Genomic DNA, 21,244 nt, shown 5'->3' with positions numbered 1-21,244 from the left:
TGAATAGTTCCTGATGAAAGGCTTATTTCCAAAACGTTGAATCTCCTGCTCCTCGGATGCAGCCTGACCTGCTGCAGTTTTCCAGCACCACACTCTCGACTATTAATCTGTTCTGCCACCTTCAGGAAACTGTGGGCAAGCACCTGAGGACTGCTCGATTCCTCTGAGTTTCCAAGTGTCTTGTCATTCATCGAGCACTCCATTGTCTTGTTCCTTCTTCCAAGGTGCATCACCTTACATTTACATCTATCACTGATCTAACAACCTGACCAAAAAGGCAGCTACTAAAGGTAACTGATCTCCACTTAACAGCAGTGTTATAATTGCACTTTGAATCAAAAATGATAAAGTGTTAAATTATTGATTTTATTCCCTATCTATCTCTTGTTGGTAAATACTTCTAAATTTATGACCAGATCTAGAACCTGATTGGAGCAGTTTCCTACATTAAGACAATAGTTGCTGGACAGAATCAATACTTCGGAGCACAGCAGCCATTTTATCTGAGCTCACCTCAATTTTCTTAATCTCACCAACATCCAACCCCATCACCTGGAACTTTTCCATGGATCCTGGCAAAAATGCATTCTTCCCTTCAGGAAGGTCCAGCCACATTCGTGAAGTCTGAATCCTCATCGGCCCCATGATAATGATATATACACGGCTATTGGTGCCAGCGTCTCTTTCCTGGCCTGTGGTAATTGTTATGTGATAAGGAATGTCTGTTAACAGATGAAAGTCAAGGAAATGTTTTACTTCATTGTCTCATGATGTGCTCTCCCATGTCAATTTTTCCTTTGATTTGATCACAAATCTCTTCAACAATGGTTGCAGCATGAGCTGGAGTTGTAAACCTGTCCACGGTTTTCCTGTTCTGTTCTGGAGGTACCAGACATGGATGAACAGGTTTTGTCAACTGCACATTTTTAATGACTGATGAATGACAGGCAAATAAATCTGAGTGACAGGCGAATGTGAGGCTTGCCAGCCAGATGAGTGGCCAGCTGTAGGTTCCCATTCCCAAGCTGCTGCTAAATAGAAATGCTAACCATATCAACAATTTTCTCTATTCTTTCTGCATGCTTTAATGTTCCTGTTCATTGTTCAATCTTTAGTGTAATGCTGCTTCAATTTCTAGAGTCCAGGGGTGGCACAGTGGCTCAGTGGTTAGCACTGCTGCCTCACAGTGCCAGGGACCTAGGTTCAGTACCTGCCTCCGGCAACTGTCTGTGTGGAGTTTGCACATTCTCCATGCGTCTGTGCGGGTTTCCTCCGGGTGCTCTGGTTTCCTCCCACAATCCAAAGATGTGCAGGTCAGGTGAATTGGCCATGCTAAATTGCCCATGGTGTTAGGTGCATTAGTCAGGGGTAAATATTGGGTAGGGGAATGGGTCTGCGTGGGTTACTCTTCAGAGGGTCAGTGTGGACTTGTTGGGCTGAAGGACCTGTTTCCATACTATAGGGAATCTAATCTAATGCATGAAGGGAATGTCTGCCTGTTGCTTACCTGAACACTATGACCCATTTCTAACTATGGGCTGGGTAGAGTGGTGTTGGAGGCATTGTGTGGATCACCTACCCTTGGGTCTATCCCCAATATGACCAATTTATGGTCATTCAATCCTTTCTACAATAATATTAACAGCAGGGAAGGGCCAATGCCAAGGAAGGAGCCCATGAGCTTTAGCTTATGCTGTTGCTGGGTAAGGTGGGGCACAGACTAGGGACTTACCTTCAGTCTGGCCCCCATTAATTCCTCTTGCTCAAAGACTGACTGCAGTCCCAACAGTGGCCACCGTTCCACTCTAGTGCTGTTGGTTGTACAGAATGGCTGGCCATTCAACTACAGGGTACAGCACTTGGCAACTCTATAAGGATGGCCATCCTCTCCAGATGGGGGCAGATGTCATACTCTACGCCAGTTAATGCCTGCTCAAAGTTAAGTGGCTGCGGGGCAGTTAGTACCAACAGGGATGCATTCTGAACTGACTCTTCAGATGGCAATGCAAGAAACATGGCCATTGAAGAATCTTGCCAAAAGTACATTATGACCCAACAGGGATGCATTCTGAACTGACTCTTCAGATGGCAATGCAAGAAACATGGCCATTGAAGAATCTTGCCAAAAGTACATTATGACCCACAAGGAGACAATCAGCACATCGAGTCCATCCTATATCTCTGTCGTGGAATCTAATCTGTTCCATTCCTCTGCTCTATCCTCACAGGCCTGCCAAGTGCTCAGTGAACTTGGTTTTGAAATAATAGATTGTATTTGCTTTCACACCCCACAAAGGTCACTTGTAGTGCAAGAATGTTCTTCATCAGCCCCTTCCTCCATCTCATATTGCTCGCTTAAAACATTAAATATTGTCACATTGGCTTATTTGAGCAGCTTTTCTTTACCTAGCTTTGTCTAACCCTGTTATAATTTTGTGCAACTCCAAAAAAAGGCTCCCTTCAATCTTCTCTGCTCCAAGGAGAACAGCTACCCTCATGGCTAAAATCCCTTATCCCTGGCACCATTTTAGTAAATCTGGTCTGTACCCTCAGAAGGACCATCACATCCTTGATTAAATGCGGTGACCAGAACCAGATGTAATAGAGTTGGGGCCTAACCAGAGCTTGATAAAGTTCTGAATAACTTTGCTGGTTTATACTCAAAACCTCTATGAAGCTCGACATCCTTTATGCTTCACTAATTACTCTATCAATGTCCTGTTACCTTCACAGGTTGATGCAACTGAACCTCCAGGTCCCTGCATCCCTACATCCTGGGTATTTCAGTTTCTTAATTTTACATTTCCCAGGCTGTTTTGCCATAAACTTGCAGCCCTTAAGTATGTTTTTTTCCTAAACTGAATATCAGTGATTCTCCCTTTATGGGATCTCACAAAAGGAGAGCAATTAGTTTAATGTGCCTATGATATTTCTGAAAGCTTTATGCAAATCTGTTGCCCTTTCTATGCTCAGCTTCCAGTGTTTCTTCCTTTATTTCTCATCTTCTGGCATCTCTCTCTCCCAATATTCCTCACTAACTTCACCCATGATCTTTCAGTCTTTAGTTCGTTATCCCCTTCAGGAATTTTTCTTCTATCACACCCTGCAGTGTGTTTTGCCTCCATCACTCATATTTATGTATCTCCCTGCAACTCAAACCCTTCTGTTTCTCTCTCAATATGCTTCTCCCTCTATCTAGTCCTTCATTGCCGCTCTGTTCATCTTTAACCTTCCACACATCTTTTATCAAGTATCTTGCCTATATTTTCTCTCCTTTAATTTCTCATCTTGAAGTATTACTTCCTCCACCTCTCATGCTTCAGTTGCATTCTCCTCCATCTCTATTTGATCAGTGTGTCCTTCCCTCCATCTCTTAATTTTCAGAGTATTCCTCCCCCATGTCTCAGTCTTCAGTGGCATTACTGTTGTAATTTAATAAACAAAGCAGCCAATTAACACACAACAAATTCCCACAGAAAGCAATGTGATAATGAATAAGTTATCTGTTATTGTGAAGTTGATTACTGTGAATACTCTTAAAAATCTCTCTGTATCTGCTCCAAACCTTTATGTCCTCCCTGAAGTGTGCCACTCAGAACTGGACACAATACTTTGCTTGGACTGTGTTTTAAATACATTTAATATAATTGGGAGGGTGGAGCACGGTGACTCAGTGGTTAGCACTGCTGCCTCACAGCACCAGGGACCCAGGTTCAATTCCCTCACTGGGTGACTGTCTGTGTGGAGTTTGCACATTGTCCCCATGTCTGCATGGGTTTCCTCCAGGTGCTCCGGTTTCTTCCCACAGTCCAAAGATGTGCAGGGGCCATGCTAAATTGCCCATAGTGTTAGATACATTAGTCAGGGGTAAATATAGGGGAATGGGGCTGGGTGGGTTACGTTTCAGATGGCCGGTGTGGACTTGTTGGGCTGAAGGGCCTGTTTCCATACTGTAAGGAATGTAATCTTTCTGGCTTTTGACTTGATGCCTGTTTTTAAGCACTAATACCTCTGTTCTTATGCCCCCTTTAAAAATATACCATTTCCTCTTTCTAAAATGCACTACTTCGCTCTATGCTGCATTGAATCCAATCTGCCACGTGTTCGGCCATTCCAACAGTCTGTCCATGTCCATTTGTAACTGTCTTTGTCACTGTTAACTATTTTTCCAATATCGTGTCTTCCACAAATGTGTCCCTTATCCCCAAGCCCAAGCCCAAGCCACTAATAAGCAGCAGTTGTTTGAACCTTGCAGAACTCCACAGTATACTTCCCTTCAATCAGGAAAAGAAAAATCCACCACAACTGTTTTCTGTCTCTTAGTCACTTTTGTATCGTTGTAGCTATTACCCATTTTATTCTATGATCTGTAGTTTTGCTAATGAGCCTTACTTGTAGCACCTTGTGGAAACATGTTTGCATTTAGTGATTTCTGGTCCCAAGTTGGTATTCAGGAAGGACTGTGTTAGTGTGCTTCTCCTCTGGGACAGAGAAGTAACTACTGTACATTTGAAGTAGCTGACAATAACAAAAAGTGCAAAGAGGAAAGACAAAGCATCCTTTATGACAGAGCTTTTAACAATGATGCAGAAAGCTATCATAGATTTTGCTGAATGGACTGCAGGTTATCTTTATTTCTTTTAAAATCTTTTCGGAAAGCTAACTACAATTATTTTTATAAGCATGGACAAGATAAAGTTGAATATATTCTTACTAGGTCCTTCCTCAATTGTGTCTTCAATAATACTTTTCCGTTTACCCTTCTTGGTGAGGGCACTATTGTTGATGTTTCGGACACTCAATGTGGAGCCATGTAAGTTTTTAGCAGAACTGTAAATACTTGATCGATCTCCTTCGTAACCCTGTAAGGACAAATGGAAAGTATCATCAAGGTGAAATGGCATTCACTCAGATGCGTTAAGTCCAACATCATCACTATCCTAAATCTCTCATCTCAGTTTCCCATATTGTTCCAATCCTCAGCTTTTTCCACAGCCCAATTTCACTCCCCTGTTTTGATCTCTTTATGTTCAGTGTAATTGATGCTTTCGAACTGTTGCTTACAGACAGATGAGGAAACTTCCCATAAAGGGGTGTAAGATTGACAACTCGAGGAGTGATCCCACAATCCTAGTCTCATTATTGTTGTCTAAGGAGCCCAATCCCCAGCAAGTCTATTGAAACACAGTCACAAAAGGTCCACTGCTTTTTGTCATTTGGATGTGAAAATAGCAGGTATGGTTAATAAGCTTGCAGATTACACCAACATTAAAGGTGTAGTGGACAGCGATGAAGGGTACCTTAGGTACATCAGATGGACCAATAGGCCGAGGAATGACAGATGGAGTTTAATTTATGTGGGCTTTAGATGGATATGGGCCAAATACTGGCAAATGGGATGAGATCTATTCAGGATATCAGGTCGGCATGGATGAGTTGGATGGTAGAGTCTGTTTCCATGCTGTACAACTCTATGACTGAGGGACCCCAGTAATACTTTCCACACTGGTTTGTTAGGTGCCTTAGGCCCTTCCCAAGCAAAGCATCACAAGTGGACAAATGACTTGGGTCCAATTACAAGAATAAAGTCAATCTTATGTTACACAGAATTGTAGGAATCCCAATGCATATATTGACCAGTGAAAGTAAGTTTAAGGTAGACAGCTTGATGCTGAACTAGAATGCACCAAAGCCATGGTTTGGGATAATGACTACCCTGATCCGATAATTGTCTACTCTATATTGCAAATTGATGGTCTTGAGAAGTGTCCAGCACAACTTCAGATTAGTAGCAGAGTAAGGTACCTCAAAGGTTTGAGCAATAGTTCATATTAGGTACTTCACATTGTTACTATGAAAAAGCAACACAAGTGATGTTTGCCACTAACAGGATGCTACTTTCAAGCTAAAAGGCTGTCCTATTTATTACACAAATAAGTACTATGGCACATGAATTTCAGTGACACTTGGTATATAGGTCGCATGGCCCAAAGTCTGACAAAAAGATTGGAATGAACAGCATAAACCTTTGCAGCAAGCAAGGTACTGACCATACTCAAACAGCCAGGTGAGGCAAACGTCACAACACAGTGATATGATCCCATGATTAGACAATATTCGCTAAATAGTCCTGACTGTGTGAAGAATTACGCTGACAACCAAATTAGGATTGTCAATTGAGCTTGCAGGGTATACTGGAGGCTACACACATTAATATACAAGGTACTATTCTTCACAGGCAGAAAGAACATATACACACATTGTGCCTGTTTTAACTCAACAAAACTAAGTTACAACCATTCCTTGATTATTGACCAGAGTCATCCTGCTTAATTTAACATTTTTGAAAAGCCTGGTGGCTAACTGTCAGTCATTATTAACTGGAGCAGTTTCCATGCCACAATTCTGCCAATCAGAATTCATTTGCTATTTGCCAACCAATCAGCACTCTCCTCTCATATTGCATCAATGTTTTCTCTTTTCTTTGGTATTTCATATGAATTGTTCTGCTGAGTATAACTGAAAAGCTTCAACAGAACAGCTATTTTCAGCAATGCTCATGTTCTGTGCTACCAAACAACTACATTAAGCATTGCATGGGTGAGTATAGATGGAAAGTCGTGTGAGAAAGACTTCTTGCTTGTAATATCATTGGTTCATTTTTTTCATTGTTTCATTTAAAAGGACTGAAAATGCAAACATTGCTACCTGATCACCCTGAAAACATTCAATCCACAAAACATTTTATCTCAAAACATTAAGAAAAATCTGCACATCATCCTCTATTGTGATTTGTGCATAATCTCTCTGGCCATAAGCCCCAGGACACAAGATTTAGATGGTTCTCCTTCCTGCCTCCCACTCTTAATATTGTTCGCAATGAACTAACTGTTGATTGTCCCCACATCTTAATCTTGCAATGCATACAATAGGCATTTATTTTATATTTATGTTATTTATTTGCTACCACTAATTCCAATAAATTCTCTGTAATGGTGATTAGCTCAAACCTACTTATTTCTATTTAGTATTATATCTTTGCTTTATTGCCATGAATGTTTCATGCATCCAGATAAAGTGCCTTTAGATTTATTCTTTCCATTGTCCTACTGTTTGAATTCTCTGAATTTAATGAAAACAGCTTTTTATCTATCCTCAATTTCAAAAGATCTACGAAATGCATTCACGCAACTGATAAACAGAGTTGGTATCTTCTCTGCTCTTGTGGCGTCATTTTGCTATGTTATTGTGACTTAGTTTGGAAATACATTATGCATCTGGTGACAAAAATACCTTCACAAACAGTGTTCTTTCAATTTTCTTGTCCTCCTTTGTCTTTGAAAGCCAGCGTTCACATACAAATAAGTAGTTCTCCTCCAAATCCACGTCAACCACCTCCACTTTCTCCAAATACCAGTCGGGACTTGCCATAGTGTTGTCATGACGGATCTTGATCTTGAAAACTTGTCCGAGATCAACAGCTTCCATTGTGAATGTATCAACCTGTTGAACAAGATGATCAGTCATTTTAGTGAAATAGTCATTTTTAAAGGGGAGCATAACATCTGAGTCAAAGAATGGTCACTTGGCTGTGCTCTGACTGACTCATTTCCATTATATAGAGAGGTGCTGGTGGCATATCTGGTCATTCATTCAGTTAGAAGGGTCTTCTCCATCACAATGTTAGCTTGCAGTACTACAGCACAGAGACAGGCCCTTTGGCTCAGACTGGTCCATGCCGACCAAAATGTCCATTCACGCTAACTCCATTTCCCTGCACTTGGCCCATGTCCTTCTAATCCTTTCCTATCCATGTATTTGTCAAAATGCCTGTTAAATTTGTAAATGTACCTGCCTCAACCACTTCTGCTGGCAGTTCATTCCATATGCATACCATCCTCTGTGTAAATAAGTTGCCCCTCAGGTTCCCTTCTATTCTTTCCTCTCTAACCTTAAACTGATGCCTTCTAGTCTTCAATTCCCCAACCTTGGGCAGAAGACTGAGCGCATTCACTTTATCCATGCCTTTCATGATCTTATATACTTCTATAAGATCATCGTCTTAGTCTCCTACACTCGAAAGAAAAAAATCCTAGCTTGCTCAACCTCTCCCTATAACTCAGACCATTGAGTCTTGGCAACATCCTTGTAAATTTCTTCTGCACTCTTTCCAGTTTAATAACATCCTTCCTATAGCAAAGTGACCATAAGTGAATACAATACTCCAAGTATGGCCTCACCAATGTCCTGTCCAAATGCAACGTAATTTCCCAAATTCTATACTCAGCATCCTGACTGATGAAGGCCAGTGTGCCAAAAGCCTTCTTCACTGTCCTGTCTACCAGTGACTCCACTTTCAGAGAACTGTGAACCTGAACTCCAAGGTCCCTCTGTTCCACTACACTCACTTAAGGCCCTACCATTCACCATGAAACTCCTACCTTGATTTGACTTTCCAAAGTGCAAGACCTCACACTTATCTATATTAAACTCCATTTGCCATTTCTTGATCCACTTCCCCAGCTGATCAAGATCCTGCTGCAATTTCTGACAACCTTGCTCACTGTCCATGATACAGCCTATTTTAGTGTCATCTGCAAGCTTACTAATCATACCTTGTACATTCTCATCCAAATCATTGATATAGACAACAAACAGTAATGGGCCCAGCACCGGCCCCTGAGGCATTCCATTAGTCACAGGCCTCCAGTCCGACAAGCGTCCTTCTAGTATTACCCTCTGCCTCCTACCATCAAGCCAACTGGGTATCCAATTTGCCAACTTTACCTGGATTCCATGTGATCTAACCTTCCAGAGCAGCCTAATATGTGGAAACTTATCAAAGGCCTCACTGAAATCATATGTCTACCACCCTGCCCTCGTCAACCTTCCTGGTCACTTCACCAAAGAACTCTAACAAACTTGTGAGGCATGCTAACTATTCCTAATCAAACCCTACCTTTGCAAATGGAATTGAATTTAAACTTGTCACTGGACTCAAACCATTCACTCTGTTTTTATTTAAACAGATGTTGCCAGATTGTGTTCCTCCAGAAACCACTGTTTTAATTTCAGATTTCCAGCATCCAAGTTTTTTTATGTTTATTAAACTTGTTTTTGTCTGTCTTGTATTCTGTTTGGGGTACGATTTATGCCATGTGTGTTTGCTGCTGGTCTCAGTCTACATTGTTGCCAGCCTATGGTAGTCTTTGCCATTGAGCCGATATGCCACAAGGTTATGCCAGACACTAGTGTCTGTCCACCTGTCCTTCAATCCCACCTTCTGCAGCTTTCGCCTATCACTGTTTACAATTCACTTTGTCAATCTTATTTATCGCTGGAGTATGGTTACTGTTGGAGTCCGCATTGGTCAGTTTCTTCCCCATAGTTCATTGATCTTCACCTGAAATTCTCTGCTTTAGTCTCTTTGGTTTATCTGTTTTGTGTCTCTCATGTCACTGAACTGCTGCTTTGTTCTCTCATCTGGCAGTAGCATTAGAACATGGCTGCCGCTGTTGCACACCTAAGATTTCGTGCCTGTGCGGGAGCCACCTGCTCCTGTTGCTCCAAGAGATGGTCAGGTCCTTGGTAACTAGGACTATTTGTTGAGCTATGTACATCATTTGCAGAGCAGGACATGTCCCTGCATGACAATCCTGCAGAAGTACTAGCTAGTACTTCTAAATAAACATGTTGGACTTATAACCTGGTGTTGTGTGATTTTTAACTTTGTCCACCCCAGTCCAACACTGGCTCCTCCACATCATTGATTACCTTGGGGTAATGCTTCAATATTGTCTGTTGGAGTTGGTCATTGCCTGGACATGGGTAACCCAAATGGTATTTGCCATTTATCAGCCCAAACCTGAATGTTGCCAAACCTTGCTGGAATGTGGGCACAGACTTCGAGAATCTGAGGAATTGTGAATGCTACCAAACACTGTGGAACTCCTGCAGAGATGTCCTGAGGCAGAGACAAATACAACCATTGATCTAGAAATGATTCCAACCAGTTGAGGATTTCAAAGATATTCACTGTCATCAATTTCACAAGGGCTCCTTGATACCACGCCTATCAAATTCTGCTTTGATGTCAAGGGCATTCACTTTCACCTGATCTCCGGAGTTCAGCTCTTTTGCCTATTTTGGAACTAAGGCTGTGGTGAGGTCAGGAGGGGAGTGGCTTTGATGGAACCCAAATCTGAGTATCTGTACACAACGTATTGCTGTGTGTGTGAGACAGTGGATGGCACTGTCAATGACCCCTTCCATCAGTTTGCTGACAACTGAGAATGGACTGGCAAGGCAATAACTAGCTAACTTGAATTTACAACTGCTTTTTGTGCACAGGACATAATCTGTGTAATTGTCCACTCTAGCATGTTCAGAGAATATACAAAGTTGTTCTGAAATGCATGGCACTTAAGAAAAGACACAAAGACTTCCATAAGCATCATCTTAAAATTAGAGCTGGAAAATAGAGGAGTTGAAGATTCGGTATGATTGGTGAACACTGTAGAGGGCTGAAAGGCCTACTCTAATGCTGTACAGCTATTCGATGCTTCACACTAACCTGGTTTCGTTCAAACTTATTGGTGTGTGTCTCCGATTTGCTCAGCTTTCTTTCTCCAGTATCTCCCAGATCTCCGTAGATTGTGAGGAAAACGTTTGCATCTGTTCCTGCTCTGTAGACATCACCCGTGTACACATTAATCTTGTATGTGTGAGCTTCAAACAGAACAGTGGAAATCATTAAAGGATACTTTCATGACATTTATCCACGGAATGCAATTCAAATAAGCAAAAACTGGGCCCAATGTTAACTGCAATTGGCTGGGTTTTGAATGGTATCAATATGATATTGTACTCTATTTCTCTGGGTAGATAATATGCAGTGCTGTATATTTAGCTAAAAACATATGGAATTAAGAATCTACTGATGACCATGAAACCATTGTCAATTGCTGGAAAAACCCACCAGACCCACTAATGTCCTTCAAGGAAGAAAATCTGCTGCCCTCATCTGGTTTGGTCTACATGTGACTCTAGACACACAGCAACACCAACTGCCCTCTGAAAGCAAGCCACTCAGTTGTATTAATCATAACAAAGTCTCAAAAAGGAATGAAAGCAGACAGACAATATGGCATTGACCTTGGCACTGGGAAAAGACAATGTCAGAAGCAGCAAAATCAACTCTGCAAAGTCCTCCTCATTTAGGGGCTGGTGCCAAAATTGAGAAAGCTGTCTCACAGACTAGTCAACCAACAGCCTAACATAGGCACTCTGACAGAATCGTACCTTACAGACAATGTGCCAGACACCAGCATCACCATCCTTGGTACGTCCTGTCCCACTAGCAGGATATACTTAGCAGAGTTGGCGACACAGTGGTATACATTCAGGAAGGAGTTGCCCTTGGAGACCTCCACATTGACTCTAGACCACATGAAGTCTCATGGCTTCAGGTTAAACATGGGCAAGGAAACCTCCTGCTAATTACTATGTACCGTGCTCCCTCAGCTGCTGAAACGTTACTGATAAAGTGCTAATGATGACAAGAGTACAAAATGTACTCTAGGTGGGGGATTTCAATATCCACCACCAACAGTGGCTCAGCAACAGCACCACTGATCAAGCTGGTCAGGTCCTAAGGGACTGGGTCTGAGGCAGGTGGTATGGAACCAACAAGACGGAAAAACATACTTGACCCCACCCTTACCAATCTGCCAGCTGCAGATCCATCTGTCTATAACAATATCGGTAAGAGTGACAATTGCACAGTCATTATAGAGTCAAAGTCCAGCCTTCACATTGAGAATACCTCCATTATGTTGTGTGGTACTATCACCATGCTACATGGGACAGACTTTGAACAGTTCTAGCAACTGAAAACTGAGTATCCATGAGACGTGGTGGGCCATCAACAGCAGCAGGGTTGCACTCCATAATTTGTAACCTTATGGCCTGACGTATTCCACCATGCAACCATTACAGTGTTGGATGGCACAAAAAGGATCAGTAAAAATCCATAGTTGACTCTCTTCACAGTCCCAGAATATACGACACAATGTATCCCTCTATTCAGTTTGAGATTTTGGTTAAATTATTATTGTTCCCACAGATCTACACCCATGTCTTGCACCAGAACCTGTGGGGCTCTTTGGCAGTACACACGTTTGCATGGGGCCAATGCGTATTGAAGCCACCATGGGCTGTATCTCAGGCACCTCCTTCCACATCCTGTGAAAACATCCACTTCTGGGGAAGCCTTTCCCTGGAGGTCTCATACAAACCTTTTACAAATCCCCTGAGTAAAAGAGTTGATCTTAATATTAATTTTAAATTCTTGCATTGTTTATGGCAATTACTATATTCACAGAATTATTGCCCAGGGAGGCAGTCAGTTATTTCAGAACAGGAGGGAAAGAGAAAAGCCTGTTTCTTTTTCTCTTTAGCAAACACTTCATGTATAAACTACACATTCACTCTCAGCACGTAAGGCAGCAGGGAGTAAACTGAAGAGGAATGTGGCTGATCAGATGTAAAAGAGACCTAAGGGGCAACTTTTTCACGCAGTGTATGGAATGAGCTGCCAGAGGAAGTGGTGGAGACTAGTACAATTGCAACACTGAAAAGGCATCTGGATGGGTATGTGATTAGGAAGGTTTTGGAGGGATATGGGCCAGGTGCTGGCAGGTGGGAATAGATTGGATTGGGATATCTGGTTGGCATGGACAAGTTGGACCGAAGGGTCTGCTTCCGTGCTGTACATCTCTATGACTCCATGACTGTGACGCCATGGCCTGTTATACCTTGGTACATCTGAGATTCTTATAAAAGTGAAGTATTGCCGATGCTGGAAATACAATCACAGGCTGAAAACACCCAGCAGGTCTGGCAGAACCTATGTGGAGAGAGGCAGAGTTAACAGCTCAGGGTATTGACCCGAAAGAACCAAAACTTTCACTCATTTTCTGCTTTCCCCTCCCCTTCAGTATATGAATACTTACTTTCCAGGGCATCCTCCACGGTAGACTCACTGTGCTTCAGTGTCCCATCTTTCAGCAGCTTTGTCTGAATGATTTCCAAAGGCACCAGCTCCCGGATGATTTCTCCATCATCTTCGGACTTTGCCAGCCAGCGCTCACAGGGAAAAATAATAGTCTCCGAGCCCTGGCATGTAAGTAAAACAGAGGATAAATCTGGCTATATCCACAAATTCACTGTCCTAATTTCTTATTATCATACTCTTATTCAGAAAGTCATGGGTTCAACCCTTATTGTGGGATTTAACCATATGGACGATGTAGATACTTCACTGTATTCTGGAGAAGCACAATATTATCAGAGATACTATCTGCCTCCCAGACGGTTGTTAAACTATTTGCAGAAAGACACAGGATATGTTCTGACTAACATCTAGACTTTAATCAATAACACCTTGGAACTATTACTTAGCCATCCATCTCATTACTGCTTTTTGACACATGATTATTCATAAATTAGCTCCCACTTAACCTCCAAAACACTGGATATATTTCAAAAATGGTTATTTGGTTCTAAAGCAATTCACAACATTTTGCAGTCATGCAAGGTGTTGTATAAATGAACATATTTTTTAAAGTTAAAGCCTTGTTTAGCTTCTTCATATGCAAGAAAAATAATACAAAATTGAATTCTCCGTTATCTAATTTTATTCCCACATATTCCCTCATAAGCCCTTCAACAGGAATGTCAGATAATTTGAAATACTTAGCACCTTTGTTTTAACTCTACGCACTTCTTGGGGCATTCCTTGACAATTTTGCAAGTTACAATGAGTTTATGTATTTTCAGACACAGGCATGCCTTTTCACTGTCTGAAAGGATGCCTGTAGATGTCCAGGGATTGGATGCAAGAGAGGTGCCTTCTCCAAATCAGCCAAATGTGAAATATTCCTCCAGCTCTCAGTTGTCACAATGCCTCATGATTCCTCATCTTCAAACGCTCTCCATGTCCCATCTAATCTGCAAATCTATGCAACCTAATGCTCTCTGTTCCTATAGCCTATAGCCCCTAATATCTCAAATGCAGCTCTATGCCTTCTACCCATCTGCATGGCCCCTCATACTTCCATGACGCTACGCCAACATAGAGCCAATGTCCACCCTTCACCCTTTCCTATCCACACATACTCATGCACATAACAGAGAACATACAGAGCAATTTTCTAATGTTCTATGGTGCAGTTTACACCCAACGCTTAGACATAAAACACTTCTGGATGCTTCTTGACAGTTGGACAGTTCCAAGGGACTTATGTACCTTTCATAAAAAATCTTCTCAAAAATTAACAGTTCTGAAGGGTGCTTAATATGCCACCTCCAAAATACACCTGACAAGCTACCCACCCACACAAAGGATCCCTGACCACCAAAGGATACTGGACATGCCCACATCCTTCCTCAAAAACGGTCCCTGAACCCCATCTCCAAGGTGTACTATGTCCAGATCCATGGGATTCCCAAAATAACTGCTGTTCTGAGTTCCAGACTAGGTGCTCCAATTTAAATAGTCAGCTGCTTCTAGGAGCTGCATGGTCTGTTCACACAAAATGATTATAGGATTGTCACTGGATGACTGATTTCCCAAACTGTCATTTTCATTGTCGGGTGCCTATTGATGGACTGCTCCAACTGTTAATTGGACGGAAATGTTTATTGACATAAGGGACTAAGCACTCGATGATTAAAAACAATTGTGAGATGTTTCTTTATATTAGATTTTGGACATTTAAACAAGCTATTTGTTTCTATGAGTGATGAGTTTTATTTGAGTATTTTATTGTAGTTTATTGTACTTTTGGGCTTTTCTTCTAAAAGTAATAAGATCATCAATAGACAGATTACTTTCTGTCAGGATGCCTCCTACTTAATGCCATGTTGAATATTAGGTGAGAGCATGGAAAGAGAAGAGCAAAGAAAGATGGTGGGTTTAGGAGTTAGCAATGAGTTGACATGGGAGTTTAGAAAGGAATGTGTGGGGGTTTATGGCAAATGAGGAACCATTGGAGATTGACCACAATAGCATCAGAATCGAAAAATGTGGAGCTGGAAAAGCACAGCAGGTCAGGCAACATCCAAGGAACAGGAGAATCAATGTTTCAGGGCATAAGCCCTTCATCGGGAATGTCAGACTGTTTGAAATACTTAGCACCTTTGTTTTAACTCTACACACTTTTTGGGCTATTCCTTGACAATTTTGCAAGTTACAATGAGTTTATGTACTTTTCAGACACTAGCATGCCTTTTCACTGTCCGAAAAGGGACTGGGTGCAAGAGGGGTGCTTTCTCCAAATCAGGCAAATGTGAAATATTCCTCCAGCTCCCAGTCATCACACTCCTGATGAAGGGCTTATGCCTGAAACGTCGAATCTCCTCCCCCTTGGACGCTGCCTGACCGGCTGTGCTTTTCCAGCACCACACTTTTCGACTCTGACCTCCAGTATCTGCAGTCCTCACTTTCTCTATGGCAGCATCAGAAGCAGGTACACCGGCATATCTGGCATTGATGAGGCATGGAGTATGATAGGGATGTGGGATACAAGCAGGAAGGATGTTATAATCTTTATGTTTATCTTTATGGCTAAATTTAAATAGAACGTTGGAGCCTGGAAGCAGGCTTTCCACCCATGCCACCACATGGATTGGCAGCCACTTAGCCATCACCAAAGCACCAAAATCGACCCTGCTGAATCGGCATAGAAATATTTGCCCCTTCACCCCCACTCTCCCTTCACATAGTGCACAATGTTTTTGTATGTAAACACATTGGACAGTTCTCCAGGGGAGAATTAAATTTGCTAGTATATCAACATCAATAAAATGTATCCTGAAACCAATTTGATATGTTTGAATTTAAACTACAAGTCGTTTTGCTATAACACGTGTTTCATTAACACAAATTCACTGTAACAAAGCTAAAAGAACAAAACAATATAGCACAGGAACAGGCCCTTCGGCCCTCCAAGCCTGTGCCGATCCATATCTTCTATCTAAACCTATTGCCTATTTTCTAAGGATCTGTATCCCTTTGCTTCCTGTCTATTCACGTATCTGTCGAGATACATCTTAAATGACACTATTATTCCTGCCCCTACCACCCTCTGTGTGAAGAACTTTCCACGGATAGCTCCCTTAAACTTTACCCCCTCACTTTGAACTCGTGACCCCTACTAATTGAATCCTCCAGCCTGGGAAAAAGTTTCTTGTTATCCACCCTGTCTACACTTCTCATGATTTTGTAGGCCTCAATCAGGTTCCCCCCTCAACCTCCATTGATCGATGAACTGGGGACACTGTTTTGCTGTTATGCGATTACATTGCTGACACCTTAAGCACCGTCTCTAAGATACTATTTTTCTCTCACGCGGGGTTTCACAAGAACGTAACCATCATCATATAGAAGAAATACCTGTATGATCTATAATTTCACTGACCTTCCCCTTCTGCAGGAGTCGACGGATTTCCACACGGTCCAAGTGCCATCCAGACTTGATACCTCGACCATCATGTCCAATTCGAATCTTCTCGATGCATTCACCAACATCCTCCAACTGAAAGGAAAGGTGATTCTATCAACATTTTAAAAATATATTAATATTTTGCTCAAAGTTATTTTGGATACTCTTTGGATCTGATCCCAGCACACCTCGAGGACAGGGATCAAGGGTCTTTTGAAGCGGGAAGGACACAGCACGTCAGGTATCCTTAGAAGGTCAGGGATCCTTTGCTTGGGTGAGTGGTGTCAGGTTTTCTTTGGATGGCATTTAGGTACCTTTTGGAAGATTGTCAATAAATCCTTTGTCCTACTGTCAAGATGTATTTAGGAGTATTTTTATGATTCAGAGTGCTTTTCACAATAGAGTATATCCTGCGATATAGAGTTTTAAGTAATCAATCTATATTTTTTCTCCTGAATGCACAGTTATTTGTGGATGCTAAATGAGTTGGCCTGGTGGACTGTCAGAACCAAGAATCAACTTTTCACTTTCGAACAATAACAAGCAGTTTGAGAACAGATATTGAAAAGTCAAAGAACAATAAAGCTTACCCTTCTTTCTTCCAAATATATAAAACCCCAGCTCATGGATTCAAGGCTGAAATCAATTCTGGAGTGGCTCTTCCAGGCGCATCTTTAAAATATCATATTCCAGGCAGAAGGTTGCCCTTAGCTAAATTCCTAGTGCATGTCCCAACAGGGAAGGCATTGCCAACTAACACACTGTTTTGTAACTTTGCTAGATCATGCTTTAGGTCTGTCCTTGTACATTTGCCAGGACAGATGAAAGTGCATGAGTGTTTGCACTCTCTTGATTTTACTCCCAAATAACGGAGACAATAATCTACTCCTTCACAATCTCTCTCTTTTCTGTTTTGTTGATACAAGTGTAGTCAGAAATCCTTTGAGTACCTAATATTTTCATTGCCACTATTATACCTGTACTAGTAAAGTCACCATAGTCACAGAGGATCATAGGACTGCTCTCTCATTAGGGAGAAATGGCTGGTAATGGTTTAACTTGAGTGTCACCATGCCTCAGGCAAGGGGCAAGGTTGAGAATGGCTTTTAATTTTTTTAGACAATAAGAAATAGCAACAGGAGAAGGCCATCTGGCCCCTCAAGCCAAGGCCACCATTCAATAGGATCATGGCTGATCTGATGACAACTTTTCTGCCCTTTCCCACTACCCTTGATTCCCAACTGATCAAGAATCTATCTAGCTCAGTTTTAAATATACACATGAATGCTGCCCCAACAACACTCGGTGACAAGGAGTTCCAAAGATCCTCAACCCACTGAGAGAAGAAATTCCTTTTCATCTCAGATTTAAATTGGTGCCCCTTTATTCTGAGATTATGCCACCTGCTCCTAGATGATGGGAAACACCATCTCAGCATTTACCCTGTCAAACACCCAAAAGATCCTATGTGTCAATGAGATCGCCTCTCAGTTTTCTAAACTCCAGTGAGTAGAGTCCCAACTTGTTTAAACTTTGCTCATAAAACAGTCCCTCCACACTAAGGGTCATCCTAGTGAACATTCCCTGAACTGTCTCCAATGAAATAACATTGTTCCTTAAATGAAGAGACCAAAACTGCTCACATTAGTCCAGGTGTGGTCTCACTAGCACCTTGTACAGTTGCAGTAAGACTTCCCTACTCTTACACTCCAACCCCTTGAATAAAGGGCTAACATTCCATTAACCTTCCTGACTGCCTGCTGCCCCTGTGTGCTGGCTTTCTGTGTTTCATGCACAAGTGCGGCCAAGTCCCATTGTGTTGCAGCTTTCTGTCCATTTAAATATGGTGTTCTTTGTTCTCCCTTCCAAAATGAACAACTTTGTATTCTGCCACATTATACTCTGTCAACCTTTTGCCCAATTATTTAACTTATCAATATCTCTCTGTAAACTGTTTGTATCCTTCTCACAACCTGCCTTTCCATCCATGTATCATCTGCAAATTTGGCTACATTACATTTGCTTCCTTCCTCCAAGTCATTAATACGTATTGTAAAACAGTTGCAATCCCAGCACTGATACCTGCAGTGGGTCTTCACTGGTCACAGGTTGCCAACCTGAAAAAGACCTATGAGCCAATGATCTCTCCATGCCAATATATTACCTCCACCAATGTGTGCTCTTATGATTTAATGTCTTGTGAGGTTATTTGTCAAGTGTCTTCTGGAAGTCTCAATACACTCATAAGACGTGGGCATCACTGACTGGGACAGCATTTATTTCCCATTCCTAGTTCCCTTGGAAAGGTGGTGGGGAGCTGCCTTCTTGAACCAATACTGTCCATGTGTTGTAGGTAGACCCACTATGCGGTTAGGGTGGGAGTTCCAGAAGTTTGACCCAGCAACAATGAAGGAACAGCGATACATTTCCATGGCAGGATGGTGAGTGGCTTAGAGGGGAACTTGCAGGTGGTAGTGTTGCCATGTGTCTATTGCCCTTGTTCTTCTCGATGGAAGTGTCATAGGTTTTGAAGGTGTTGTCTAAGGATCTTTGGTGAATCTTGTAGATAGTATGCACTGCTGCTACTGAGTATCAGTGGAGGAGGGGGGGGATGCTTGTGGATATGGTGCTAATCAAGCAGGCTGCATTGTCCAGGATGGTGTCAAGCTTCTTGAGTGCTGTTAAACTGGCATCCGTCCTGGCAAGTGGAGGGCATTCCATCACACTCCTGACTTATGGCTTGTAGATAATGAACAGACTTTGGGGAGTCAGTGGGTGAGTTATTTGCCCAAGTATTCCTAATCTCTGACCTACACTTGTAATCACTGTGTTTATATAGTGAGTCCAGTTGAGTTTCTGGTTGATTGTAACACCCAGGGTGTTGATAGTGGGAGATTCAGTGATGGCAACACTAGTGAATGTCAAGGGTGGAGGTTAGATTGTCTTTTATTAGAGATGGTTATTGCGTTGCATTTGTGTGGCATTAATGTTATTTACCACTTGTCAGCCCAAACCTGGATACTGTCCAGATCTTGTTGCATTTGAACATGGACTGTTTTAGTATCTGAGAAGTCATGAATGGTGTTGAACATTGTGGAATCACGAACAAACCTTCCCACTTCTGACCTTATAATGGAAGGAAGGTCATTGGTAAAGCAGCTGAAGATGGTTGGGCCAAGGACACTACCCTGAGGAACTCCGGCAGAGATGTCCTGGAGCTGAAATGACTGAACTCCAAAGCCACAACAATCTTCCAATGTGCTAGATATGACATCAATGGACAGTTCGCCCTCTGATGCCCGTTGATTCCAGTTTTGCTTGGACTCCATGATGCTAAACTCAGTCAAATGTGGTCTTGATGTCAAGAGCTATTACTCTCATTTCACCTCTGGAATTCAGCTCTTTTGTCTATGTTTGAACCAGGACATTCCTGAAGAAGGGCTTATGTCCGAAGCGTCGATTCTGCTGCTCCTCGGCTGCTGCCTGGCCTACTGTGTTTTTCCAGCACCACATTTTTCAACTAATGGGGCCATTACTGGCATGATTAGATTTGTCCTGCTTTTTGAGTACAGGACATATCTATGCAATTTTCCAAATTGTCATATAGATGCCAGTGTTGTAACTGTTCTAGAATAGCTTGGCTAGAGGAGCGAGAGGTTCTGGAGCACAAGTCTTCAGTACTATTGAGGAATGTTGACAGGGCCCATACCCTTTGCAATAACTAGTACTTCTGATCGTTTCTTGTATCACATAGAGTGAATTGAATTGGCTGGGAATCAGCAACTGTGATGCTGGGGATCACTGGAGGAGTCTGAGATGGATCATCCACTCAGCAGATTGCTGGGAATGCCTCAGCTTTATCTTTTATACTGATGTGTTGGGCTCTTCCACCATCGAAGATGGGGTTATTTATGGAGCCACCTCTCCCAGTGAGTTGTCTACCACCATTCACAACGGGATGGCTATGCCAAGACTGCAGAGCTTAGGACTGATCCGTTGATTATGGGATTACTAGCTCTTTCACTTGCCACTTATGTAGGTAGTCCTGTTTGGTGGATTCACCAGGTTGAAACTTTCTTTTTAGATATGCCTGGTGCTGCTCTCCTGCTCTCTCCACTGAGCCAAGGTTGCTTCCCTGGTTTGATGGTAATAGTTGAATGGGGGAATATGCCAGGCCATTAGGTTACAGATTGTGTTGGAGTACAATTCTGCAGCTGGTGATGGTCACAATGCCTCGGGGATGTCCATTTTTTAGCTGCCAGATCTGTTCATAGCATATCCCAATTAGCACAATGATAGTGCCACACACACACAACAGAGGTTATTCTCAATTTGAAGATGGGACTTTACCTCCACAAGCACTGCACAGCAGCCACTCTTACTGGTACTGTCATGGACAGATGCATTTGCAGTTGGTGAATTGGGAAGGCTGAAGTCAACCCCCTGAAGGACATTAGCAAAATTTAGTGAAGTGTTCTTTCTGCTCTTGTTCATGATATTTTAGTGATCTGTGTACCTGCATTCCCCCAGTCTCTCAAGTATCTTACAGTAATCAATTAGGATATTAAGTACAGTAAGGATCACTGGACCTGAAATATTAACTCTGATTTCTCTCCGCAGATGCTGCCAGACCTGCTGAGTTTTTCCAGCAATTTCTGTTTTTGTTTCTGATTTCCAGAATCCACAGTTCTTTCAGTTTTGAATTTGGTTAATAGTACAAATTGATTGGATGGTTCTGG

At 42.1% G+C, this 21,244-nt stretch overlaps 1 protein-coding gene across 1 annotated transcript in view; it reads right to left on the bottom strand.

The window, feature by feature from the left end:
- The window catches only part of loxhd1a (lipoxygenase homology PLAT domains 1a), a 153,754-nt gene that overhangs the window by 17,584 nt on the left and 114,926 nt on the right, over positions 1-21,244 (bottom strand). Inside the window, exons 27-32 of the mRNA XM_072574269.1 lie at positions 16,482-16,598; positions 13,014-13,176; positions 10,574-10,728; positions 7,294-7,503; positions 4,715-4,862; positions 514-722 (exon numbers count right to left, since the gene is read on the bottom strand). Coding sequence (XP_072430370.1) covers positions 514-722; positions 4,715-4,862; positions 7,294-7,503; positions 10,574-10,728; positions 13,014-13,176; positions 16,482-16,598 — 1,002 coding nt within the window. The remainder of the gene's footprint in view (positions 1-513; positions 723-4,714; positions 4,863-7,293; positions 7,504-10,573; positions 10,729-13,013; positions 13,177-16,481; positions 16,599-21,244) is intronic.

The sequence above is a fragment of the Chiloscyllium punctatum genome, chromosome 1, assembly GCF_047496795.1.
Source record: "Chiloscyllium punctatum isolate Juve2018m chromosome 1, sChiPun1.3, whole genome shotgun sequence".
NCBI lineage: Eukaryota > Metazoa > Chordata > Chondrichthyes > Orectolobiformes > Hemiscylliidae > Chiloscyllium > Chiloscyllium punctatum.
This window is presented reverse-complemented; position numbering and strand designations above follow the sequence as displayed.